General features: G+C 50.4%; 11 protein-coding genes across 11 annotated transcripts; 4 read left to right on the top strand and 7 right to left on the bottom strand.

Annotated features, from left to right (window-relative positions):
• Positions 1-140: 140 nt before the first annotated feature.
• CC77DRAFT_1035770 (necrosis-and ethylene-inducing protein-like protein 1 precursor) lies at positions 141-900 on the bottom strand (the record flags this gene model as incomplete). Its single annotated transcript, XM_018526961.1, has 2 exons — positions 141-624; positions 677-900. The coding sequence occupies 2 exons, from the start codon at positions 898-900 to the stop codon at positions 141-143; spliced, it is 708 nt and encodes a 235-aa protein (XP_018379771.1).
• Positions 901-1,297: 397 nt separating this feature from the next.
• CC77DRAFT_572733 (ser/Thr protein phosphatase family protein) lies at positions 1,298-2,818 on the bottom strand. Its single transcript, XM_018532272.1, has one exon. The coding sequence runs from the start codon at positions 2,681-2,683 to the stop codon at positions 1,694-1,696; it is 990 nt and encodes a 329-aa protein (XP_018379772.1). The 5' UTR covers positions 2,684-2,818; the 3' UTR covers positions 1,298-1,693.
• Positions 2,819-3,480, top strand: CC77DRAFT_572734 (hypothetical protein). Its single transcript, XM_018532273.1, has one exon. The coding sequence runs from the start codon at positions 2,953-2,955 to the stop codon at positions 3,391-3,393; it is 441 nt and encodes a 146-aa protein (XP_018379773.1). The 5' UTR covers positions 2,819-2,952; the 3' UTR covers positions 3,394-3,480.
• A 1,030-nt stretch (positions 3,481-4,510) lies between these two features.
• CC77DRAFT_1025975 (hypothetical protein) lies at positions 4,511-6,431 on the top strand. Its single transcript, XM_018526168.1, has one exon. The coding sequence runs from the start codon at positions 4,861-4,863 to the stop codon at positions 6,127-6,129; it is 1,269 nt and encodes a 422-aa protein (XP_018379774.1). The 5' UTR covers positions 4,511-4,860; the 3' UTR covers positions 6,130-6,431.
• A 1,037-nt stretch (positions 6,432-7,468) lies between these two features.
• Positions 7,469-8,075, top strand: CC77DRAFT_908857 (hypothetical protein; the record flags this gene model as incomplete). Its single annotated transcript, XM_018533631.1, has 2 exons — positions 7,469-7,904; positions 7,969-8,075. Coding segments are annotated over 2 exons (543 nt in total), but the record flags the coding sequence as incomplete, so codon positions are not given.
• A 1,004-nt stretch (positions 8,076-9,079) lies between these two features.
• Positions 9,080-10,610, bottom strand: CC77DRAFT_572846 (hypothetical protein). The gene has a single exon (XM_018532275.1). The coding sequence runs from the start codon at positions 10,411-10,413 to the stop codon at positions 9,490-9,492; it is 924 nt and encodes a 307-aa protein (XP_018379776.1). The 5' UTR covers positions 10,414-10,610; the 3' UTR covers positions 9,080-9,489.
• Positions 10,611-10,933: 323 nt separating this feature from the next.
• On the top strand, positions 10,934-11,905 carry CC77DRAFT_1067162 (hypothetical protein; the record flags this gene model as incomplete). Its single annotated transcript, XM_018528963.1, has 1 exon — positions 10,934-11,905. The coding sequence occupies one exon, from the start codon at positions 10,934-10,936 to the stop codon at positions 11,903-11,905; it is 972 nt and encodes a 323-aa protein (XP_018379777.1).
• Positions 11,906-11,974: 69 nt separating this feature from the next.
• Positions 11,975-14,734, bottom strand: CC77DRAFT_1001717 (HET-domain-containing protein). Its single transcript, XM_018523161.1, has 2 exons — positions 14,064-14,734; positions 11,975-14,011 (listed from the first exon to the last, which is right to left on the bottom strand). The coding sequence occupies exons 1-2, from the start codon at positions 14,440-14,442 to the stop codon at positions 11,991-11,993; spliced, it is 2,400 nt and encodes a 799-aa protein (XP_018379778.1). The 5' UTR covers positions 14,443-14,734; the 3' UTR covers positions 11,975-11,990.
• Positions 14,735-14,775: 41 nt separating this feature from the next.
• CC77DRAFT_572891 (hypothetical protein) lies at positions 14,776-15,582 on the bottom strand. The gene has a single exon (XM_018532277.1). The coding sequence runs from the start codon at positions 15,437-15,439 to the stop codon at positions 14,822-14,824; it is 618 nt and encodes a 205-aa protein (XP_018379779.1). The 5' UTR covers positions 15,440-15,582; the 3' UTR covers positions 14,776-14,821.
• Positions 15,575-15,901, bottom strand: CC77DRAFT_913576 (HET-domain-containing protein; the record flags this gene model as incomplete). Its single annotated transcript, XM_018533653.1, has 1 exon — positions 15,575-15,901. A coding segment is annotated over one exon (327 nt), but the record flags the coding sequence as incomplete, so codon positions are not given.
• Positions 15,902-16,265: 364 nt separating this feature from the next.
• CC77DRAFT_572829 (hypothetical protein) lies at positions 16,266-17,768 on the bottom strand. The gene has a single exon (XM_018532274.1). The coding sequence runs from the start codon at positions 17,427-17,429 to the stop codon at positions 16,608-16,610; it is 822 nt and encodes a 273-aa protein (XP_018379781.1). The 5' UTR covers positions 17,430-17,768; the 3' UTR covers positions 16,266-16,607.
• Between the last annotated feature and the right edge of the window lie 51 nt (positions 17,769-17,819).

Raw genomic sequence — 17,819 nt, forward strand, 5'->3', positions numbered from 1 at the left:
AAATTGGCCGCTGGGTCTTCTGATGAGATAACTCTTCAAGAACATTCGATGACATGGGAGAATGCATGAATTGATAAAGTACTATATGAGATGCTCCTATATACACTCCATAATTATGTTGTTGATTACACTTGACTACTCTAAATGAAAGCATCAGTGAGGTAGGATTCGAAGTTGCTGTCCCGGAAGGATGGTGTCGCGTCACCAAAGTCTGTGTTCTCAATCGCACTCTTCGCCGCGGCAGGCATGCTATCCCACGCAATCACCGGCTGCTCTCCACCCTTTGTGGTTGTAGAAATAAGCTGGTGGTTGACAGGGAAAATGGACCTGTAACCAATGAGGGGACGAGTACCGTCAAGGTTCGGCTTAGTAACCTTTTGGTAGTCACCATGAGCAGAGATGGCGACGCCGCGGATAGTGGCGGTGGTGGATTGAGCTGACAGCCATACCACAATGTTCTCCCAATCGTGGCGGTGGCCGAGACCAGGGCCAGGGCTGTCTTTGGGCATGTACCACGAGTACATGATGGCGTAGGCGCCGTTGTGAGCGCCGGCACGGGCGTAGACTTGGCCGGGGCTAGAGCTGCACATTCCTGAGGGGTCGCCAGAGGTGGCCAGGCCGCCGCTGTCGTGAACTGTTAGCCTACAGTTGTATAGATGCGTGTACGAGAACTTACCCAGTGTCACCTGCGGCATTGACAGCAGGGAAAGGAACGCAGCCATTCTCGACCTTTAGGAAGGGTTTGTACTTCAGCATGAGCTGGCCTACGATACCAGAGGGGACAGTTTCGGGGAAGCCAACAACAGCATCATGATTGATGACAGCACGGCTTTGGAGATTGACAGGTGACGCGAGGACGACACTCGCGGCTGCGAGGAGCTGAAGGGCGAAGTTGAGCATCTTGATCTTGACTGTAAAGTGAACGAGCGTAGAAGCGAATGTCAAGGTAACTGTCTAGCGAGTGACGAACGTCCTTGAGCCGGTAATGAGTTGGCTTGTTCTTCGTGATATGTCGGGTACAATGGGTTTTATAGGAAGTGATTCGAGTTGTCTTCGGCTCTTTCCGGTGTCTTGCTCAGCGAGTAATCGTGTTTTCCCCTCTATATCTCCCGAGGTCTCAATGAGGAAGTTCACGATGAGACTAACGCAAAGGCGAAGTGCTGAGGACCGTGGACAGCGCGTGTGCAGCGCACATGCCCTAATATACTAGTAACGATTGGCCGTTCGTTACGCTACCTTGGATACGTAGCAATGTTGCCGACGTTGTCACTGGGGTACCTGCAGCACACCGGCGTCCGGCACGGGACGACTCAAGACGTGCATGTCTACGCTCGGAGGAAACATCTGCGGACGGTAACGCAAGATGTCGATCGAACAGATTGAGGGCCAGGATGGTGCTTTGCTGGCGAATAGGAAAAAATCGCGTGGTTGATCGTGACCGAACAATTGGTCCGTGGCCGAGGCTAAGCCGAGACCATATCAGGCAGGTGCAGGGGAGGTGAACATAACGTGTGGGAGCAAGTAGAAACAAAACAAGAAATGCATCAGGTTTATGGTAGCAGACACGGAGATGGTGACGCGTTGGCATGGGCTGGTTGGAGCATTAAACATACCTACAGTCACTGGAGGACACAATGCATGATGGCGGTTATCGAACGGAAAAATGGGTGATCATATTCCGCGATGCAGTCAATCATCCGAACTGTCTCCAGACAGTATTCCGCTGATCTTTTGGTGGTGTGTCGGGGCCTGGCATTAGCTCACGGAGCATGTCGTTAATGTCCAGACCTCGCTCCTGACAATCATGCCACTGTCTTGGGTATCCCAGACTGACCTCTTCAAAGCGCGTATCGTCTATCCAGTCTGTTCTCCTGATGTGCAGATGGCCAGAGACGACGATTTTCGCGTTGTATTTGTTGTGCCAGTCTTCCGTCTTCTTGGTGCCGCACCACAGTGAGAAGCGTGGGACTCTGAAGAGTTTCACCAGGTCTTCCCGGAGCGGCCAGTGGCCTGCTATTATCAGTGGGATATCTGGATGCGCTGCGACGGCAGCCGCGAGCTTCTTCTCTGTCTTGTCGAGGAGAGCGTTACACCATTCGATACGCGACGAGTAGGGATCCGGATGCAGCAGGTGCTCGTCGGTCGCTTCTATGTCTTCCTCCCTCGCCCAGTCGAGAGCATCTTCTAGCTTCACATTACTGGGTCGGAAGGAGTAATCATACAAGGTGAAGATGGGTGCAATGAGACATGGGCCTCCCTCGCCCTCCCACAAAGTGTATCCATCCTCAGGTGTGAGAATGCCATACTCGCGCGCAATGGCGACGCACTCCATGTATTTCGCCTCGCCTCTCGCGCCGTGGTCTTTCTCCGAGGGAAGCGTATATAGCTCGTGGTTCCCTGGCACCCAGAAGACCTGGCGAAAGCATTCCTTGACCTTGGTGAAGGCTATGCGGCAATGCTCTGCGGACTCGCCGACATCGCCGCAGAGTATCAGGTCATCGTGCGGGTGCGGGAGGAGCTTCTCGAGAGCTTCGCGGTTGCCTTTGAAAGAGAGGTGTATATCGCTGATACCCCAGAGACGGCTCGCTGGAGGTGTTTCGGCGCATGGCGGGGAGCTAGGTGGGGTACGCGTCGCGTCTGAGGCTGCGGCGGCGGCATCCGCAGCGGCGAGGAGAGGGTCCATTGTGGCGGGCGACGACGGTTGACTACACGTTAGCGGCAGCGCGTGGTGAATTTTATATGTTTATGGCGCCTCCCAGAAAGCGACGTGTCGTAAAAGAAACTACATCATAGTCCGCTTCAAATCGCGTCCGCCGTTTCCATAGGCTATTATTATCGATTCGCACAGACCAGTAAGCTGTCAATCCTGATGACAGGACAGGCCTGCTGCATCCGCTCATCTATCTATCAAACATTAGTCGTTTGCTCAAGCCACGTACATTCGACATATAGATGCCAGCTGCGCGGCCTCTGGACACCGGATCCCCGCTGCCTACCGGCTCACACCGCAAACATCAGGCGATAGACATTTGTTCGAGCTTCACTGCTGACGTGGATGAATCCCACCAATTATCATTCCAAGAATTGCATCAACACTTGACAGTAAACGAATTTCCTGCTCCACAGGTGTTCCAATTGGAAAGAAACGCGTACGGTTTGTTCCAAGACAGACACATGAGATACTATGAGTTGGATCTGTCTGTAATAGCCTCTGAATCGGGGATTCTTGGTCGTGCCCAACGTCGACATAGTATGTCTCACAATCACGAAGCTCTTTCCGAAACGATAGCTCGTCTTCGTATCATGGCGAAACACTGGGACCTGGCTCCTGAGAGCACAGCCATCTCCTTCGAGATGTTCCAGAATGGGCCATGTATGATTTTCTGTACATGAACAAGAGTCAGTCTAGCAGTCATCCTCACGCGCGAAGAACTTAAGCGTGTCTCCGCTGCTATGGTAGTAGATCAGATTAGATCAAGGCGCTATACTTTCCCTTAGCAGATCTGAAGTATCCCGGATCAGGAGGGCAGAACTGAATTGGAGCTTTACGTAGAATTAGCGGATTGATGAGAGACGCCATCATCTTGGTGACTGAGAATATGAGATTTCATCGGGAAGTGGAGGAAAGCGTGGAAGGTTGTTATGATGAGGCCATTGATGATAGTATCAGTACTTTCGGAGCTAACACGTTGTCTTCGCATGGACGCTATTCAACTGTGACCTTTCCTTTCGCTGTGCTTGATATGCGATCACACAGTCGTGAACGCAGTATTTTGTCATAAGCATACTACGTAAACGCTAGATCAGTCATCGTCTCCAGAAATTAGCAGTATCCCAAAAGACTGACCTGCATGATGAGAGCATCACTCACAACACATCTGTGTTTAAGCAGGTGAGCATCCGTAACGACAACCACCAGAGGGCTTGGATCGAATGTTATTGACACCTAAAATGGGTTGAAGAGCTCGACGCATTACTCAAAAAAGATGACAAGACAATCTATGCCTCCAACTCGTCGATATTCCTCAACATGCGAAAAGTGTGAGAAGTGAAGTGAATGAGACATTGTTCCTAAATATACACTATCCCAGCATTGTGTAAAGGATGAGTTGAAGAAGGCTGTAAGTACACGGCTCATATTACTTATGGATCCGCAACAACGAAGACACCAAGAACTACGATGCAGCGATACATATCGCGGCCGTGGTGGTGACCGATGAGTGCGCTAAAGAATACTTATGTTCAAGTCTTTGGTCTCGGACTATCAGAATGTCCCGAGCTAGATATAGGATAAATGGATCTAGTCACGGGATGAGTCTCAAGCGTGTAACTGGCGAACAAGGTGACATGCTCGACACTATGTTAAGCGTCCGGATAGCTAAAAGCTCGGCCAAAAACGTGCAGACGTAAGTCGCTGTTAAAAGACGCGGTGCAATTTGTAGCGTAGTGCATACCGGAATGTGGGAAACCAGAGACCCTGGCGTCGAACCGCTGACGTCATGGCTCGCTGTCACTGAGACAAGAACCACTGAGTGGCAGCCCATCGGTCTTGTTATTGAGGTATTGACCGGACCTAGAAGGGATAACCCTACATGTTGTAAAGACTACGTCTCGTGTACTCGGGTCAAAACAGGTTGTCATTTAGCCACACGGGTCGCGTACGACCACGACGATCTCGACGATCTGAATGACGTAGCATATTCGCACTTGAGCTGTCACACTAGCACTAACCCATTGACCCAGCCTTCTGTCTGGACCCTTGCCATAACATTACCAGAATTACACCTGGACGAAAAGATGCCACCGAAACAAGCACAACAGAAACCAAAACCAAACGCCGCAAATCCACCAAGCCAGAATATGGCTAACAACAGCGCCGGTGGCCAACAAGGTGGCATTCCAGACCATGAGATCAAACAGAACGCCGGCGTATCAGCGAGCATGGCGCTCCAGGCGGGTCAGAAGGCGTGGGAGTTGAGGCAAGCTGCGCATGGAGCGGGCGACGCAAAGGCAAGAGAAGAGATTTTGGCGAAAGCAATCAACAAGGAGATCGAGGCAGAGTCTTTTGGAAAAGCGGCGAAGTACACGCAGTCGGGCGCTTTCCAGGGTCTTGCAGCTGGTGCCGGATTGGGAGTGCAGCCGGGTGTCACCATCGGAAAATTGACTGGTGCCCTGGTTGGTGGCACAATATCTACAGTGACAGGATTGCTTGGAGGTGGCATCGGGTCCGTTTACGGAGCGATGAACGGTCCCATGTGGGACCTTGGTGAGATGGCAAGTCAAGGTGTCCAGGGAGTTGTCGGAGACTTCCTTCCGGACATCAAGTCGACTCCATCGCAGAAGAAGGCTTTGGAGAAGATGATCATGCAAACAAAGGAAACCCAAGCGCCATCCAAAGAGGAGCTGGAGCAAATGAAGAACGACGCACCAGACCAGATGCCGCAGTCTTGGTCTCAGTCGGCCAAAGACATGACAGCCTGGAGGCCGAGCATGCCGAGCATGCCATCAGCTAAGGGTATGGGGGGTGCATTGGGACTGGGTGGAATAGGTGCCGCGATGAATCCATGGGGAGGACAGAGTCAACAGCAACAACAGCCGCAGCAGAGCTCATCACAACCGAAGCAACAGCCTCAAAAGCAGGCTCAACAGGCTCCGAGTCAGCCCAAACAATCGACCCAGCCTCAGAAAAATTCTCAAACAAAGCCACAACAACCAAAGACAAACAACCCACAACCGCCAAAGCAAGAGAAACCACAATCCAATGAACCACCAAAGGAAGCACCCAAACCTCGTTCTCAGCGGCCGCCTACCACCAGAGGGCCTGCTAATCCCCAATCGTCTCAGCAGAATCAGGCACCGAGTGCACAACAGACCACAAGTCAGTCAAAGACCTCGTCACAGAAATCGAACTCAACGAGCAAGCCCGCCAATACCTCCAGTCAACCAAAGCGTGTGTCCTTTAGCGATAACAAAGAAAACAATGCCCCAGCCACTACCTCAAAAGAAAAAAGGAAGCCGAGAAAGTTGGGTCAGCAGGGGAGCAACACACAGAAGAGCGGCGGTCCAAGTCAACCATCTACTCCGAAGAAGGCACCGCGCAAGTTAGAACCAAGGAAGCCTGCTGCATAGATTATACGGCAGTGAAAGTAGGGGGCGATGTGAAGTGAATGAGTAGACAGAGGTCCGCATCGCTGCTGCAGACCTGTATTTCTTCTAGTACCTTCCAGCGTTCTGTATGCTTCATACACGTATTTTAGCGACAATGTAGCTTTACCCTAGTATTTTGAATCATTATCGATCACGTATTACACAACGACCCTCAATAGAAATCTTACATGCACATTCTGTTTCCTAGTTAACTCCCTCCTGATGTCGAACAATATTTGCACAACGCTGTAGCTAGAAGAAACGGATCACTAGGAGATTGCCCGTATCAACAGTCCACCTTCAATTAGATGCTTGTTAGCTTAGCAAGACTACCGTTTTGCAATGATGGCGACTCGGACGCGCAAACAATGCTAGCGAAATGTCGAAAAACTATCTTACAGTACGCCCTACTACACTTGACCCAGATAAGACTTATGTTTTCGTTTCCAGTTCGACGTTGGCTAAGTACTAAGACATCCACGAACCGCTGTTGCTAGAACATCTCTGCTTTCCTGGTAATCGTTGCTACACAGCGCATGGATTATCCATCTATAAACTTTAACGGATACTATGGATTCACTGGACGAGAAGCACCACGACGCATACAGGACAACAGTGGACTCTTCCACCTCGATGGTCATCAGACCACAACCTTCCAGTCTCTCAACTAAGTACTGCCTACAATTGTCCTGATCCGACTAGCGTTTGATTTGTTCGCGAACATTCAAAGCATCTCCCAACCATCCAAGAGTTTCCACGAACCAGCGCCTCCATAAACCACGACCACTACTTCTGTTATCACTTGGGCATGGCTCAATCGAAGCCAGGGGACACCATTAACTACAGCATGTCTCAGGACTACCTCCCGGTCGAGAACTCTGCTGTTAACAAGGACTTTGGCCTAGAATTTCCTGGAAACCAATACGATTTTGAAGCTCAACATCAAACAGCATCGGACGACGGAAGCGCACAATGGACTTCTGATAGTGGCATCACCGTGTTCAACTTTCCCGAAGACTGGGCCCCAGAAACAGAAGGCAGTGATCTGGATGATGTTTTTGGATACGGAAACAACAACGTTCAGCATCAACATAGCGCCACCCGAAGGGCTGAACAAGCACTTGAGCAACTGGTAGCTCAGCGTGTCCCATACATACCAGATCCGCCTTATCAGTTATTCCAAAAGCCTACCAGCTTTGTGGGTGCCCAGAAAGACGCATCCGATGCGCGCGCTCAAGATTATCGGGGGTGTGCAACGCTCAATCCGCATGAACGCACTCAAACTACTAAAATTGCGTCAGCGCGAGGTGGTACCTGTGAATTGGCATTCCGTAGTCTTGTGGAGGCGAAGAAAGCCATGCTTTCCCGCCATCTCGACAAAGCCTGGTTCGCGCCAATTGGTGACAGTACAATTCCTACTAACGATGAAGAACGAGCTACATATGTTGCCGAACTGTTGGACGCAATGAAAGATACTTCGGCATGCTCAGACAAGCGCGAGACACCCGCGTTCATGAGCCGCTGGACTCCTAATGCTATTAACGCGCCACATTCAACACATATGGAGAAGGTCTGTTGGCAGCTTGTTGATGTCGCTGAACGTTTGCACATCGATGGTCCAGCGTCGCTTCCGATCTATGACAAGCTGGCGCTTGCAATGGCCCGAAAATCACGCTATCTTACCTTTGGACAACGCATGAGTCATCTCAGTGCGCTGTTACGATTATCCAAGTACCGCTGTTTCTCGCTACTCAAGGGTAAGCAATGTCTCTGTACGGACCGCATGTAAGACAACTACTGACTTGGCACACTGATATTTAGGTGAGAATATTGAAACTACAGTTGCATCGCCAGCCCAGCGATGCTCAGGCACCATCGTAAACTGTGTACAAAACAGTAAGCGTCAAGAATTTATCAAGGAAGGACGACCGGTTTGGAAGGACAAGAACGGTGCAGCCAACAAAAAGATACAGTCAATGCCGGTGAACACCGACGAGTATATTAGCTCAGAGGTTTCGAGTTTGGACATCGCAGTGGGCCAAGCGCACACTGAAGATGCTCGCCAGGATATACCAGTCTCTGTTCGTTCCCCTTCACCTGCGCCCACAAGCGATACACACCATACTCATATTTGTTCTGTCAATGATAGATCAGCTCCTTGCGGAGACTCCCACTTAAACGGAATTTACGGCAACTCTGAGCGAGGTAATATTGTCACAGGACGGTACGAAGGCAACCACCATGTCAGTGGCAATTTGTACAATGCCAGCCACACACCCCGCTCAAACTACGCAGGTGTTTGCTATCTTCACCCTGGCGATGTTCCGAGTTCCTCCCAAGCACTGAAGCGCACTGCCAGAGATGCACAACTCGACAAAGATTCATGCCCACCTGCTCAGCGCCCACGCTTCGACAATTTAGTTGATCGCTCATATCAGGTATAGGAGACTGTACGGGCAGCTGGTCTGGCTACGCAGTTTGAAATCTTCAAACCTCCTTTTATCCTATGGTATAAGAAGAGGAGACAAGGAAAGTTGCGTAAGTTGATTATGGAACCATGGTTCACAAGTGGAAGAAAGGAAGTAAGGAACTTCTCGACGTCACTAGGGCCATTGCCGATCGGTCTGCCGTAGTCATGAGCGGAGTGCGTAACTCGAATAGTGTTTTCCTTCCGAAACCGTTTTGTCTTTAACTCAAGCGTACCTTGAAGACTCATGCTAATTCATTTGTCATAACCTCCAGAATGATTTTCCACTTCGGTGATCCTTGAGGTATAGCACTCTCGCGTGGCCTGACAAATAGACATGCCTAATTCATGGAAAGGTCTTGTGCGTTGTACAAACTATTAGGGTGTGTGTGTGTGTGAGGCGTCGATCGTAGGCTGCAGTAACCGATGTCGATTCGATACAAGGGTGCTGCGAAGGTCGCCTAGGCCACACCTCTTGAGCCACGTGCCAAACTTTCTTCTCCAGAACGCGATCCTCTGCTGAGCCGTCTATCTCGCATGACGGGGACGAGTGTGCAGTGTATAACCGTGACCAGCTTGATGCCAGGTAGTGAGAGCATCCTGTCGATGGTTTGACAAGACTACCTGCAGGTAGTGGAGGCGTCTGAACCGGCTGAACCCAAGGACGACAATGAGTCGTTGGCGTCCGAAAGCAGCCGATAGTCCCGTAGCGTGGTAGATTGCTATCAATCTTCCTCAGCTATAACGCGATTCGATATGTGAACAGTCAAAACGACAAACTTCCAGCGCTAGTTGAGCTCAGGAGCATCATCGCGTACACCAAATTGACAAACACCGTCGTCCAGCACATTGGACATCTTGTCTCTCGTCCTTCCTCAGCTCTCTTTTCCAACATCGCCTCTGGCCCACTCTGGTCCCTGCCCTTCCTCTTTGTCTTTCGCTAATTTCTTTTCCAACTCCTGCCTCGCTTTCTCGCCAAACTTCTTCTCCCACTCTTTGTCTCTCTCCTTCTGCGGTGCAGCGAATTGAGTACTGAGACCACCTCTACTCTTGACTTGCATTTTCTTCTCCGCTGCTTCATTCTGCTTCAGTTGCTCTTCGGCACTCTGTATCCGGCGCTTGAGACTGATCTCGAACATGTCCCTTCCTTTATGTCTCCCCTTGAGCCCGTTGTCGTCTTTGTCGAAGTATACTGCCCAGCGTAGTCCTTCTTTGCCCCACGGTGTATCGGGATCTTCATCAGCACCATCCCATTCGTCGATAGCCATGAAGCCTTCCCAGCCGTCGAATGTCAGGTGGGTCTCGTCTTCGGTCCAGTCCCAAACGCCTACATGATGCACGATACTGCCCGTGCGATTCGAGTAGCGTAGCTCATACGTCTCTCTGTCGCAGTATATCCAGTTCAGCATAGGCGGGTCGTCGCTGATGGTGCTAACCAGTCCCCTTTCCGGGGGGCAGCGATCCTCGTCAGGATATGCAATATAGAAACCTGCAAATGGATGCAACGGCTCCCGTCCTTCACCGTCTACCCCATCCGGCCACATCGGTTTGTTATCCGCGTCCCTCGGCACAACCCAGACTTTATCGTGGCGCACAACGAGGATGCCATTGTTGACTTCTTCTTTCGCGATCGGATCGGGATCATCGCAGGCTACAAGGCAGTTGAACTTCCACATGCGCGACTCGTTGGCGGCTTCTTCGTTCTGCTTCTTTTGGTGCTCGACACCTTGCGCGACACCAGTAACGACAGGAATGGCGACCACGCAGCCGCCAAGGAAGATGCCTAGAGGAAGCGCCATATCGAATTATGCGACCGATGGTTTTGTGGTAAGGATTCAAAGCGGTCGCATTGCGGGAGAGGGTTGAACTTCGTTGTGGATGCAAGGCGGTACCGTCCAGAGTGGGATGAGACAAAAACGCGTTGCGTCATTGTTGGCACCTTTCCCAAATAAGCCTAATCTCCTGCGCGTTGAACCAACGCGTCCCGAGCTCGACATGTCGTTTCACAGTCATCGCACAGTTGATGTTCGGTGACATCGACAAAGAAGACGGGATATACCTCGTCGCAGTCAGCCGATATGATATCGACTTGCAGTAACCTTGCCAGTGACTCGGTGAGTAGCAACCTCATCGTACAGCCATTGTTGTTATCAACGTATAGCGGGATGAACCTGCATACAACGCTGAGGCCGCGGCTGCATGTCTGCACAATGTCTCGTTTCTCGAGAACAAAACGTTACTGATCAAGCTATTTGTATTTCTTTCGCCCTTGAAATAGCAGCCGAGCGATCCATTGCGCAGCCACCATCAAGCACGACAATGAAGTCTACAGACACTAACTTCGCCTCCGCAATCACTTCTACAGCAGTTCGTCCCAAGCCGTCATTCCACATCAATGCCTCATGCTCAAATCTTCATCTTCCTGTCGCACAACCATCTCCCTTGTTCGATGGCATCAACGAAGACATCAACATACATCGATTTCCCGCCTTCCAGGACCCGCTCACTATAGGCCAGGGCGTACCAGCGTTGGCGCCGCACTGTACGTTACATTGCGGCCATCGGGTCTGCATGCACTTAAGCATGAAAGGATTGGATTCTCTAGCATGCCAGTGTGGATCCGAAGAACGTGAGCCTAAGGAAGAAAAGACGGTCATGACTTGGTACCGACCAGAGATGGATCTCGACTATTTAGTCATGAACTCCATCGAAGACTCGATCGCCAACGCTGGCCCGCTTCATGAGATTGATGTTTACTATAACGAAGTTTTCAAGATACTTGCACACCTCCAAGAGCGTGCCAGATCTTTGGCGCTGCACAACGAGTATTTGGTACGTGCTGTGCACTGCGACTACCCAGGCCACGAAGAAGAGATTGCTTATGCTGCAGTCGACCATATCTTCAGGATCATGCGCTTGTACTTCCATCGCATACTACGCTCTCAGGACCATCATCTGATAAGTATCCAACAGCTCCAGCGCGAATTGAACGTATATCTCTGGACGCTGCTTGCTGAGTGGGTGGAGGCGCATTGCGACGATGAGACCCGTAATCGTGTAGTATTAAATGAAGGCCCCGCCTCTATAATCCAGGCTATTTCTGGTTCTACAGCTGCTATCCTGGAGCTTTGGGAGGAGTGCATAGAAGGAGTTCTTGAATTGCTTCTTTGGCGAGACGAAGAGGTCAAGTGGTGCAACGTGGAAAGCCGAGTGGTTTTTGGTGTCTTGACGGTAATACTCTTGTGGGTGCTCATCATAATCCTTTGGGGGAACGTAGGTTCGCATATATAAGATCAAGGGATAACATAAACCTATAGATTATCTTTATAATGAGTTTATAGGTTGTTCACGGCAAATTTTGGTACCTGTAACCTTGTCATACCAGCGTGAAAGTCTCTCCTTGGGCGTGGTGCCAAGGATGTGGTAAATGCTCCAAAGGAGCGAAGTTTGGAACTTTGGTGATCTCCTCGTCGAAATGGATGCAAGTCTTCAAGAGCCCCACCCTTCTGTAATGTCCATCGCTATCCGTTGGGACTAAGGCCAGCCCAAGTAATGTAAAGCAAGCTTGGACTTTCTCCGCTGGTCCTGGCCGCTGAGTCGATTCTTCTATGCGTGCCTTCGCCTTGCGTAATCTCGAATTGGAGAGGATACTTTTGTGTAGCATGCTTCCGACTTGCGAGGTTCTGGAATGGGACTCTTCTGTATTTTTCGATCGATTTCCAGAATCCAAAACCTTGCACAAGCAAAATTTGATGTTGTTTGTCGGAGTGTCGACAAGACTAGAGTCGAGAAGCAGCCATCCATAAGCTGTCTGCCGCTTTGACTCAACGACTGGCCTAGCTCGCTTACTGTAGTCCATTTCCAGATAATTGTTGTAATGGAATGCGGTATGTCGTGACTTCTGCCATAGCATTTTTCTCTCTTTGGTTACCAACACCGTGCCGATCTCAAGATCGATGCAGCGCCCATACAGTGTCAAGGATTTGTTGACTATACCTTGCATGTCCATAGTCGGTTGAACATACTCTGAGTTCTCATCGCTGGTAATAGCATCCACCTTGATGCTGTAAAGAACATGTGTTTGCTTCCCTTTCTTATTGGGTTCAAATTTGATGTTCTCACCCCACTGAGACACCCAACTCCACGAGATCGAGCAGAGCGACAGCCTGGTCACTGAATCTTGTACTTGTGGGCCAGGATGCTTGTCCTTGCGACTGCTACGCACGGCCCATAATAGACCAGATGTAAAATCTTCTTTCCAGATCCCATTCAGGTAAAAGATATGGTGATTGGCTGCAAAAATGGTTGCAAGACCGGCAAGAGCTGGTAGTACATCGGAACTATAGCTCAAGGATCGGCGCGAAAAGGCTTCTACGACTCTATACCATGTTTCAAATAGGCCTTTAGTTGCGTGGAGTGAAACCTCTGGTGCATTGGTGCTGTCCAGCCAAAAATGCAATAGTGGTAAATATGTTGTGACCATCTCAGGTTTACGTCCAACAAGGCCCTTTTTAACGTCGTCGAGGGTATCAGGGGATGCCGCATGGGTAGTAGGCATGCTTTCTGACAGCTCACAGCTCCGGCATGTCCACTGCATCTCTGAATGCCGAAAAACCAGTTGTCGTGGCGCAAGCACCTCCTCTTGCAGAATCCATCCCCTAGTGTCCAGCGGACACGGACTTCTTTCGGGCAAGGATTGCACGTACGCTGAAATTTGATGCGTCTCGTCTCCAATAGTAGCTGCAAAGTCCAGTTGACAAGGCTTGGTCAATCTGGGATCTCGTGTCATAGACAGGCCCGCATCAACGTTGTCTCCAGCGCCAGCGAATATTGTCAACGCGGACTGTTTATATACATCGCCCATTCGTGCAATCTCTGTGCGTGAGTCCTCGACTGAGTCCTGGATGATCGTTAGGGCATCTATCCAGATATGTTTAAACCCCAATCGAGAAGCGAGGTCAATGGCCTCCTGGAAGGTTTTCGGAAGGTCACATCGTGGGATTGAGTTGTAGTGCTGCTCGAAATTTCCAGAGTTAGTTACGTATCTTTTCGTGACGTTACCCCATACATAGCTCAGCGTGGCGTATGAACGTATGCTAACCACCTCGTTGTCTTCTAGAAAGGGATGGCTTGGATTGACAATGTTGATTAGGCGCGTGGGTAAATACGAGGCGGATATAGCGTCTCGACAGGCAGTGTGGGTTTCCGAGCATGTCTTGAGCCATGCTGAAGCCAAGGCAATGTTTGCATCTGACAAAGTTGACGCGTCGCACTCTGGGGAGAATTCGTGGTTGCTGTGTTGTTCCTCGTCTTGCTGGGCTATTGCTTCTGCACTTAATGCGTCCGATTTTGGTTTACTCGACTTGGTTAGAGTTGCCACCATGGTTGAAAACGGTTCTAGCACAGACTCAGCGCAATGCCTGTCTTCGAAGTGATTTCGAGCACCCACCAGCCATCCGAGGTACCAAGCATCTGAATCCGTAAACCATCGCCTCAAAGTATACACTCAGGACAGCTGTTTCAAGCGAAGCCAGAGTCTCTTCCTGGAGCTTCCGACTAATGCTGAGGATGATGCGTGACTCGGTGTCATTTTTCTTTCGCAGACGCCGACCAATCTGCAATAGTGCTTGAATCTTGAGACAGAATTGACAACCGGTGTCAGCAGTACGTTGCAAACACTGAAGGTTGCACGAATGTTGGAAGAACAGTATGTGATCATTTTTAATGTCTTTCATATAACCAAGTAATGGTACCTGGAGTTGCTGTACAGCTGGAGGGCATGCTTCGATATGCCTGAAATGGATGCTGGTACACTTGGAACAAAGCATCGAAGTGGGAGTGGAACGAAGTTGCGAACAGCCCCAAACGAGGGTTGCCGCTCAAAGTCTCGTCAGATAACACAATGGATAGATAGCAACGAATGTGTCGGTGGAGAGTTGCGCAATTTTGTTGGACAGAAAATCGTGGGCTCGTGCAGGTAAGCTAGACAGACGGTATTGCAAAGGGTTTCGACGCGTGCATGTTCACGTCATTGGCATTGCAGCGGGTACGCGTCCGTGGAAATGAACGTGGCGGGGATGGGCCGCTAGGCCCAGATGATGCGCGTTATTTCCGATTGGCCGTGAATAGGTTTAAAACACGCATTGGAGGGTACGACAATCTCCATGTATGAAGTGCCACCAACAGCCTACTCTTCATACGAGTTTTCTATCCACTTGGGCGGATGCTTTTGCACACTAATCTTCCCCCAAGCCATCCCCGAAAAGACACCCTTTGTCCAAGTTGTTCATACCACCATTCATTCCATACTCCTGACGTCCGGAAACCAATAGCGTCGACGACTGGGGATTCTCCAGTCTTCTGAGCGTTGCTGACCACGCGCCGCCGAATGTCACCAAACACCTTGCTTAATACCCTCTGTTGTTTTCTACAAAGATGCATGTCGTGGCTAAGCTTTGCAGATATTTCCAAAAGTCCGTTGTGGGGCTCTTCCCCCTTCTCTGTCAAGAGAATACGCACCGTATCGAAATAGACTTGCTGAATCGATTTGTTATAGTCGATCTCTGGGACACTGGAAGAACGGTTGACTATCCCCAGGAGCCCGTATACTTTGTCACGAGGGTCTTCGCACTCAAATTGCGAGTAGAGATCAAGGCGATCAGACAAGCTCCATAAGAACTTACTTTTAGGACCTGATGGATTCTTCGTCATAACGTCGGAGAACAACCAGGTTGCTATATTGTTGTTCCTGCGTAGCATAGTCCTCTCAAGTTCGGAGAACGTTCTTCTAAAGTGGAGCCAGTCGACTAAGAGATCGCCACTCATGATCTGAACCTTCTGAGCGAGTACGATCTCCTGAACAATCCATATGCGCGTAAAATAGCGATTACTAAATATCTACTCGAAATGTTTGTATTCGAAAGTACCATCCATGATCCGTTGAAGCGGCTGATAGCAGGAATCATCTAGCCAAGTAATGACAGTATGACTATTGCCGTATACTTCAGCCATCATGCCGACTTGATGGTTTCGCTCCTGTATATTGGTCTGGTTGATGCAGAGTGAATCCACCCATATATGCTTGGTTTGTTGCGCCTTCTCGCTCTGACTAAAGGCGTTAAGGAAGTTGTACAGATTCTCGCGAACAAACCAGCATTTACCGTTCAACCAGACCCTGTGTGTGGGAAGTGGAGCACCCCAGGTATAAGAGAGAGCAATGTAAGGTGGAGCTCGGTCGATCTCATATACATCAATCGTACAGCCAAAACTAGCTCCTCCGAGGTGTGGGTAGGGATATGCAGAAGCCCGGTGGACCTTGATCAGTCTGATGTTGTGTCCAACAGGGGTCAGAAGCCCATAAACATACGGGTCTTTGCTTGCGACCGAATCTAGTTCGTCGAGCTTAGTGGTTGGTGTCAAAGGGCGCGACTGAGGTGTAGATCGAGCAGGCTCAGAAAGCTTGGGTTTTGCTGAGACGAGCGGTAGACTGGTGCTACTCTGCCCTTCTGCAACGGCCTTTCGCTCCTGGTTGCGGTTCAGGAAGTCCTGCATGCTGTGTCACAAGGACGCCCTTCCTCAGAAACAAAAGGCTTTTCTGCGATTAATGCACGTGTTTTGTGCTGCGATGATAGACATGAGGAAGGCAAAATGAGAGCGGGGTCTGAGGTGTTGCGGCCCACTGCTCAGCCTCGCGAACACGAGACGCAAGTGACGTAGCAATGCCTAGAGAACTCATAGATGCAAACAAAGGAGCGCTGCCTTAGATGTAGTCGTTAAATTACCGACCAAGATGCTAGGCGGAACAAATGCTTGGTGGAATGGAAAGTGCGCATGTAGGCATGGGAAAGAGGAAAAGAAAGGCGGAGTGAACGAAGAGCTTTGGGTATGTCGTGTTCATTAATCATCGCTCGTGAGACAAATATACATAAAGTACTGTAAAGAATGCAGCGTACAGCGCAATAGCTCAGGCCACATGTATTAGAGCAAAGATGGCTCAAAAAGTATCCAGCCCCATCTTCTGCAGGACGCCTACCAGGTCGACCTCCACGATCTCGTCCCAGCCCCTCTCAGGGCCCCAGGCAACGCGCTTCTGGTTGAGCTTTGTCTCTTCTAGCAAGCCCCTCAGGAGTGGGCTGGATTTAGACACACTCGGGTAGGCGTCGAACTCGACGTCGTCGATCGACGGCAACTGTGCGAGCAAACCTCTCAGCAGCCCGACGCAGTACTCAGTGTAGAAGTTTTTGCCGGCACGGAACCCTTCAAATACATCGTTGGATGCAGGGTCGAGCTCTACAAAGACCTTGAGTTTATACACCTTCTTCATCGCCGCCAGGCCAAGGCGGCTGTCCACCACCCAGCATTTCGGCGGTTTGGTGAAGCCTGGCCCTAGTCTCAACTCCAAACGTGTGAGCTGTGCTCTGTATTTGCGAGGGAACCACGCGAGTAGCGGATGCTTGCGGTTGATGTAACGTCCGATAGGGAACACGCGGAAGGTGTTGCCACCGTAGAAAACGCGCGACGCTTCGTCGTGCATACGGTGGTCTACGAGGAAGAGGCGGAGGGCGGGTGCGATCGTGCGATAGTTGGCTTCATCGAGATCGATAGTCTTGGGGAAGATCAGAAGCTCTTCGTAAACGCGCAATCGCAGTTCGTAGGGAAGATCGAAGAAGCGAAAAGGCTGGCGCTGAGCGGCTTCCTTGCCGTCTTCCACTGGATCGTCCTGAGATTGCGGCGGTGCAGCAGCCCGCTCATCCACCAGCCGCACTTTGCTCATGCGATTGACCATGTGGTCAATCGCCTTCGATTTACGCGCCATCCTATTGAACAGCACCCTCCAAAGCGATCACTTTTGTCGCTTTGGTTGTATTTATGCATCCATCGCGTCACTCGTGCGTATACGTATCGGTATCGTTCGAGGCGAGAGGAGACGTAGCAATGATGAAAATTCTTAAGAGGATGTCTCGGAGCCACGGGACCGTCAGCCCATTCGGTAGGGGCAGGCAGTTCTTGGGGGCAAAGAGGTTCGATCTCCCCAGCTTATGTCAACTTCAATCTTGTAGAGGAACAAAGAGTGAGGTCAAATTCTGTGGGTGCAACTTTCTATATGGAAAAAGAAGAGAGAGTGGCGGCGACGCGGAGAGTTTTGTCCAAGGTCCGACTAGCGTATTAGTCAGCCGCCTGCCGAGCCCCACCGTTCGCCGACCCA

This window comes from Alternaria alternata, assembly GCF_001642055.1.
Source record: "Alternaria alternata strain SRC1lrK2f unplaced genomic scaffold CC77scaffold_33, whole genome shotgun sequence".
Classification (NCBI taxonomy): Eukaryota; Fungi; Ascomycota; class Dothideomycetes; order Pleosporales; family Pleosporaceae; genus Alternaria; species Alternaria alternata.

What these genes read in the sequence shown, in the direction of transcription:
- CC77DRAFT_572733 (XM_018532272.1), bottom strand. Translation starts at nt 2,683, where the DNA reads ATGGACCCTCTCCTCGCCGCTGCGGATGCCGCCGCCGCAGCCTCAGAC.
- CC77DRAFT_572734 (XM_018532273.1), top strand. Translation starts at nt 2,953, where the DNA reads ATGCCAGCTGCGCGGCCTCTGGACACCGGATCCCCGCTGCCTACCGGC.
- CC77DRAFT_1025975 (XM_018526168.1), top strand. Translation starts at nt 4,861, where the DNA reads ATGGCTAACAACAGCGCCGGTGGCCAACAAGGTGGCATTCCAGACCAT.
- CC77DRAFT_572846 (XM_018532275.1), bottom strand. Translation starts at nt 10,413, where the DNA reads ATGGCGCTTCCTCTAGGCATCTTCCTTGGCGGCTGCGTGGTCGCCATT.
- CC77DRAFT_1001717 (XM_018523161.1), bottom strand. Translation starts at nt 14,442, where the DNA reads ATGCTTTGTTCCAAGTGTACCAGCATCCATTTCAGGCATATCGAAGCA. An exon ending in CTTGGTACCTCGGATGGCTG is followed by an intron (nt 14,012 to 14,063) that starts GTGGGTGCTCGA and finishes AGTCTGTGCTAG; the next exon opens with AACCGTTTTCAACCATGGTG.
- CC77DRAFT_572891 (XM_018532277.1), bottom strand. Translation starts at nt 15,439, where the DNA reads ATGAGTGGCGATCTCTTAGTCGACTGGCTCCACTTTAGAAGAACGTTC.
- CC77DRAFT_572829 (XM_018532274.1), bottom strand. Translation starts at nt 17,429, where the DNA reads ATGGCGCGTAAATCGAAGGCGATTGACCACATGGTCAATCGCATGAGC.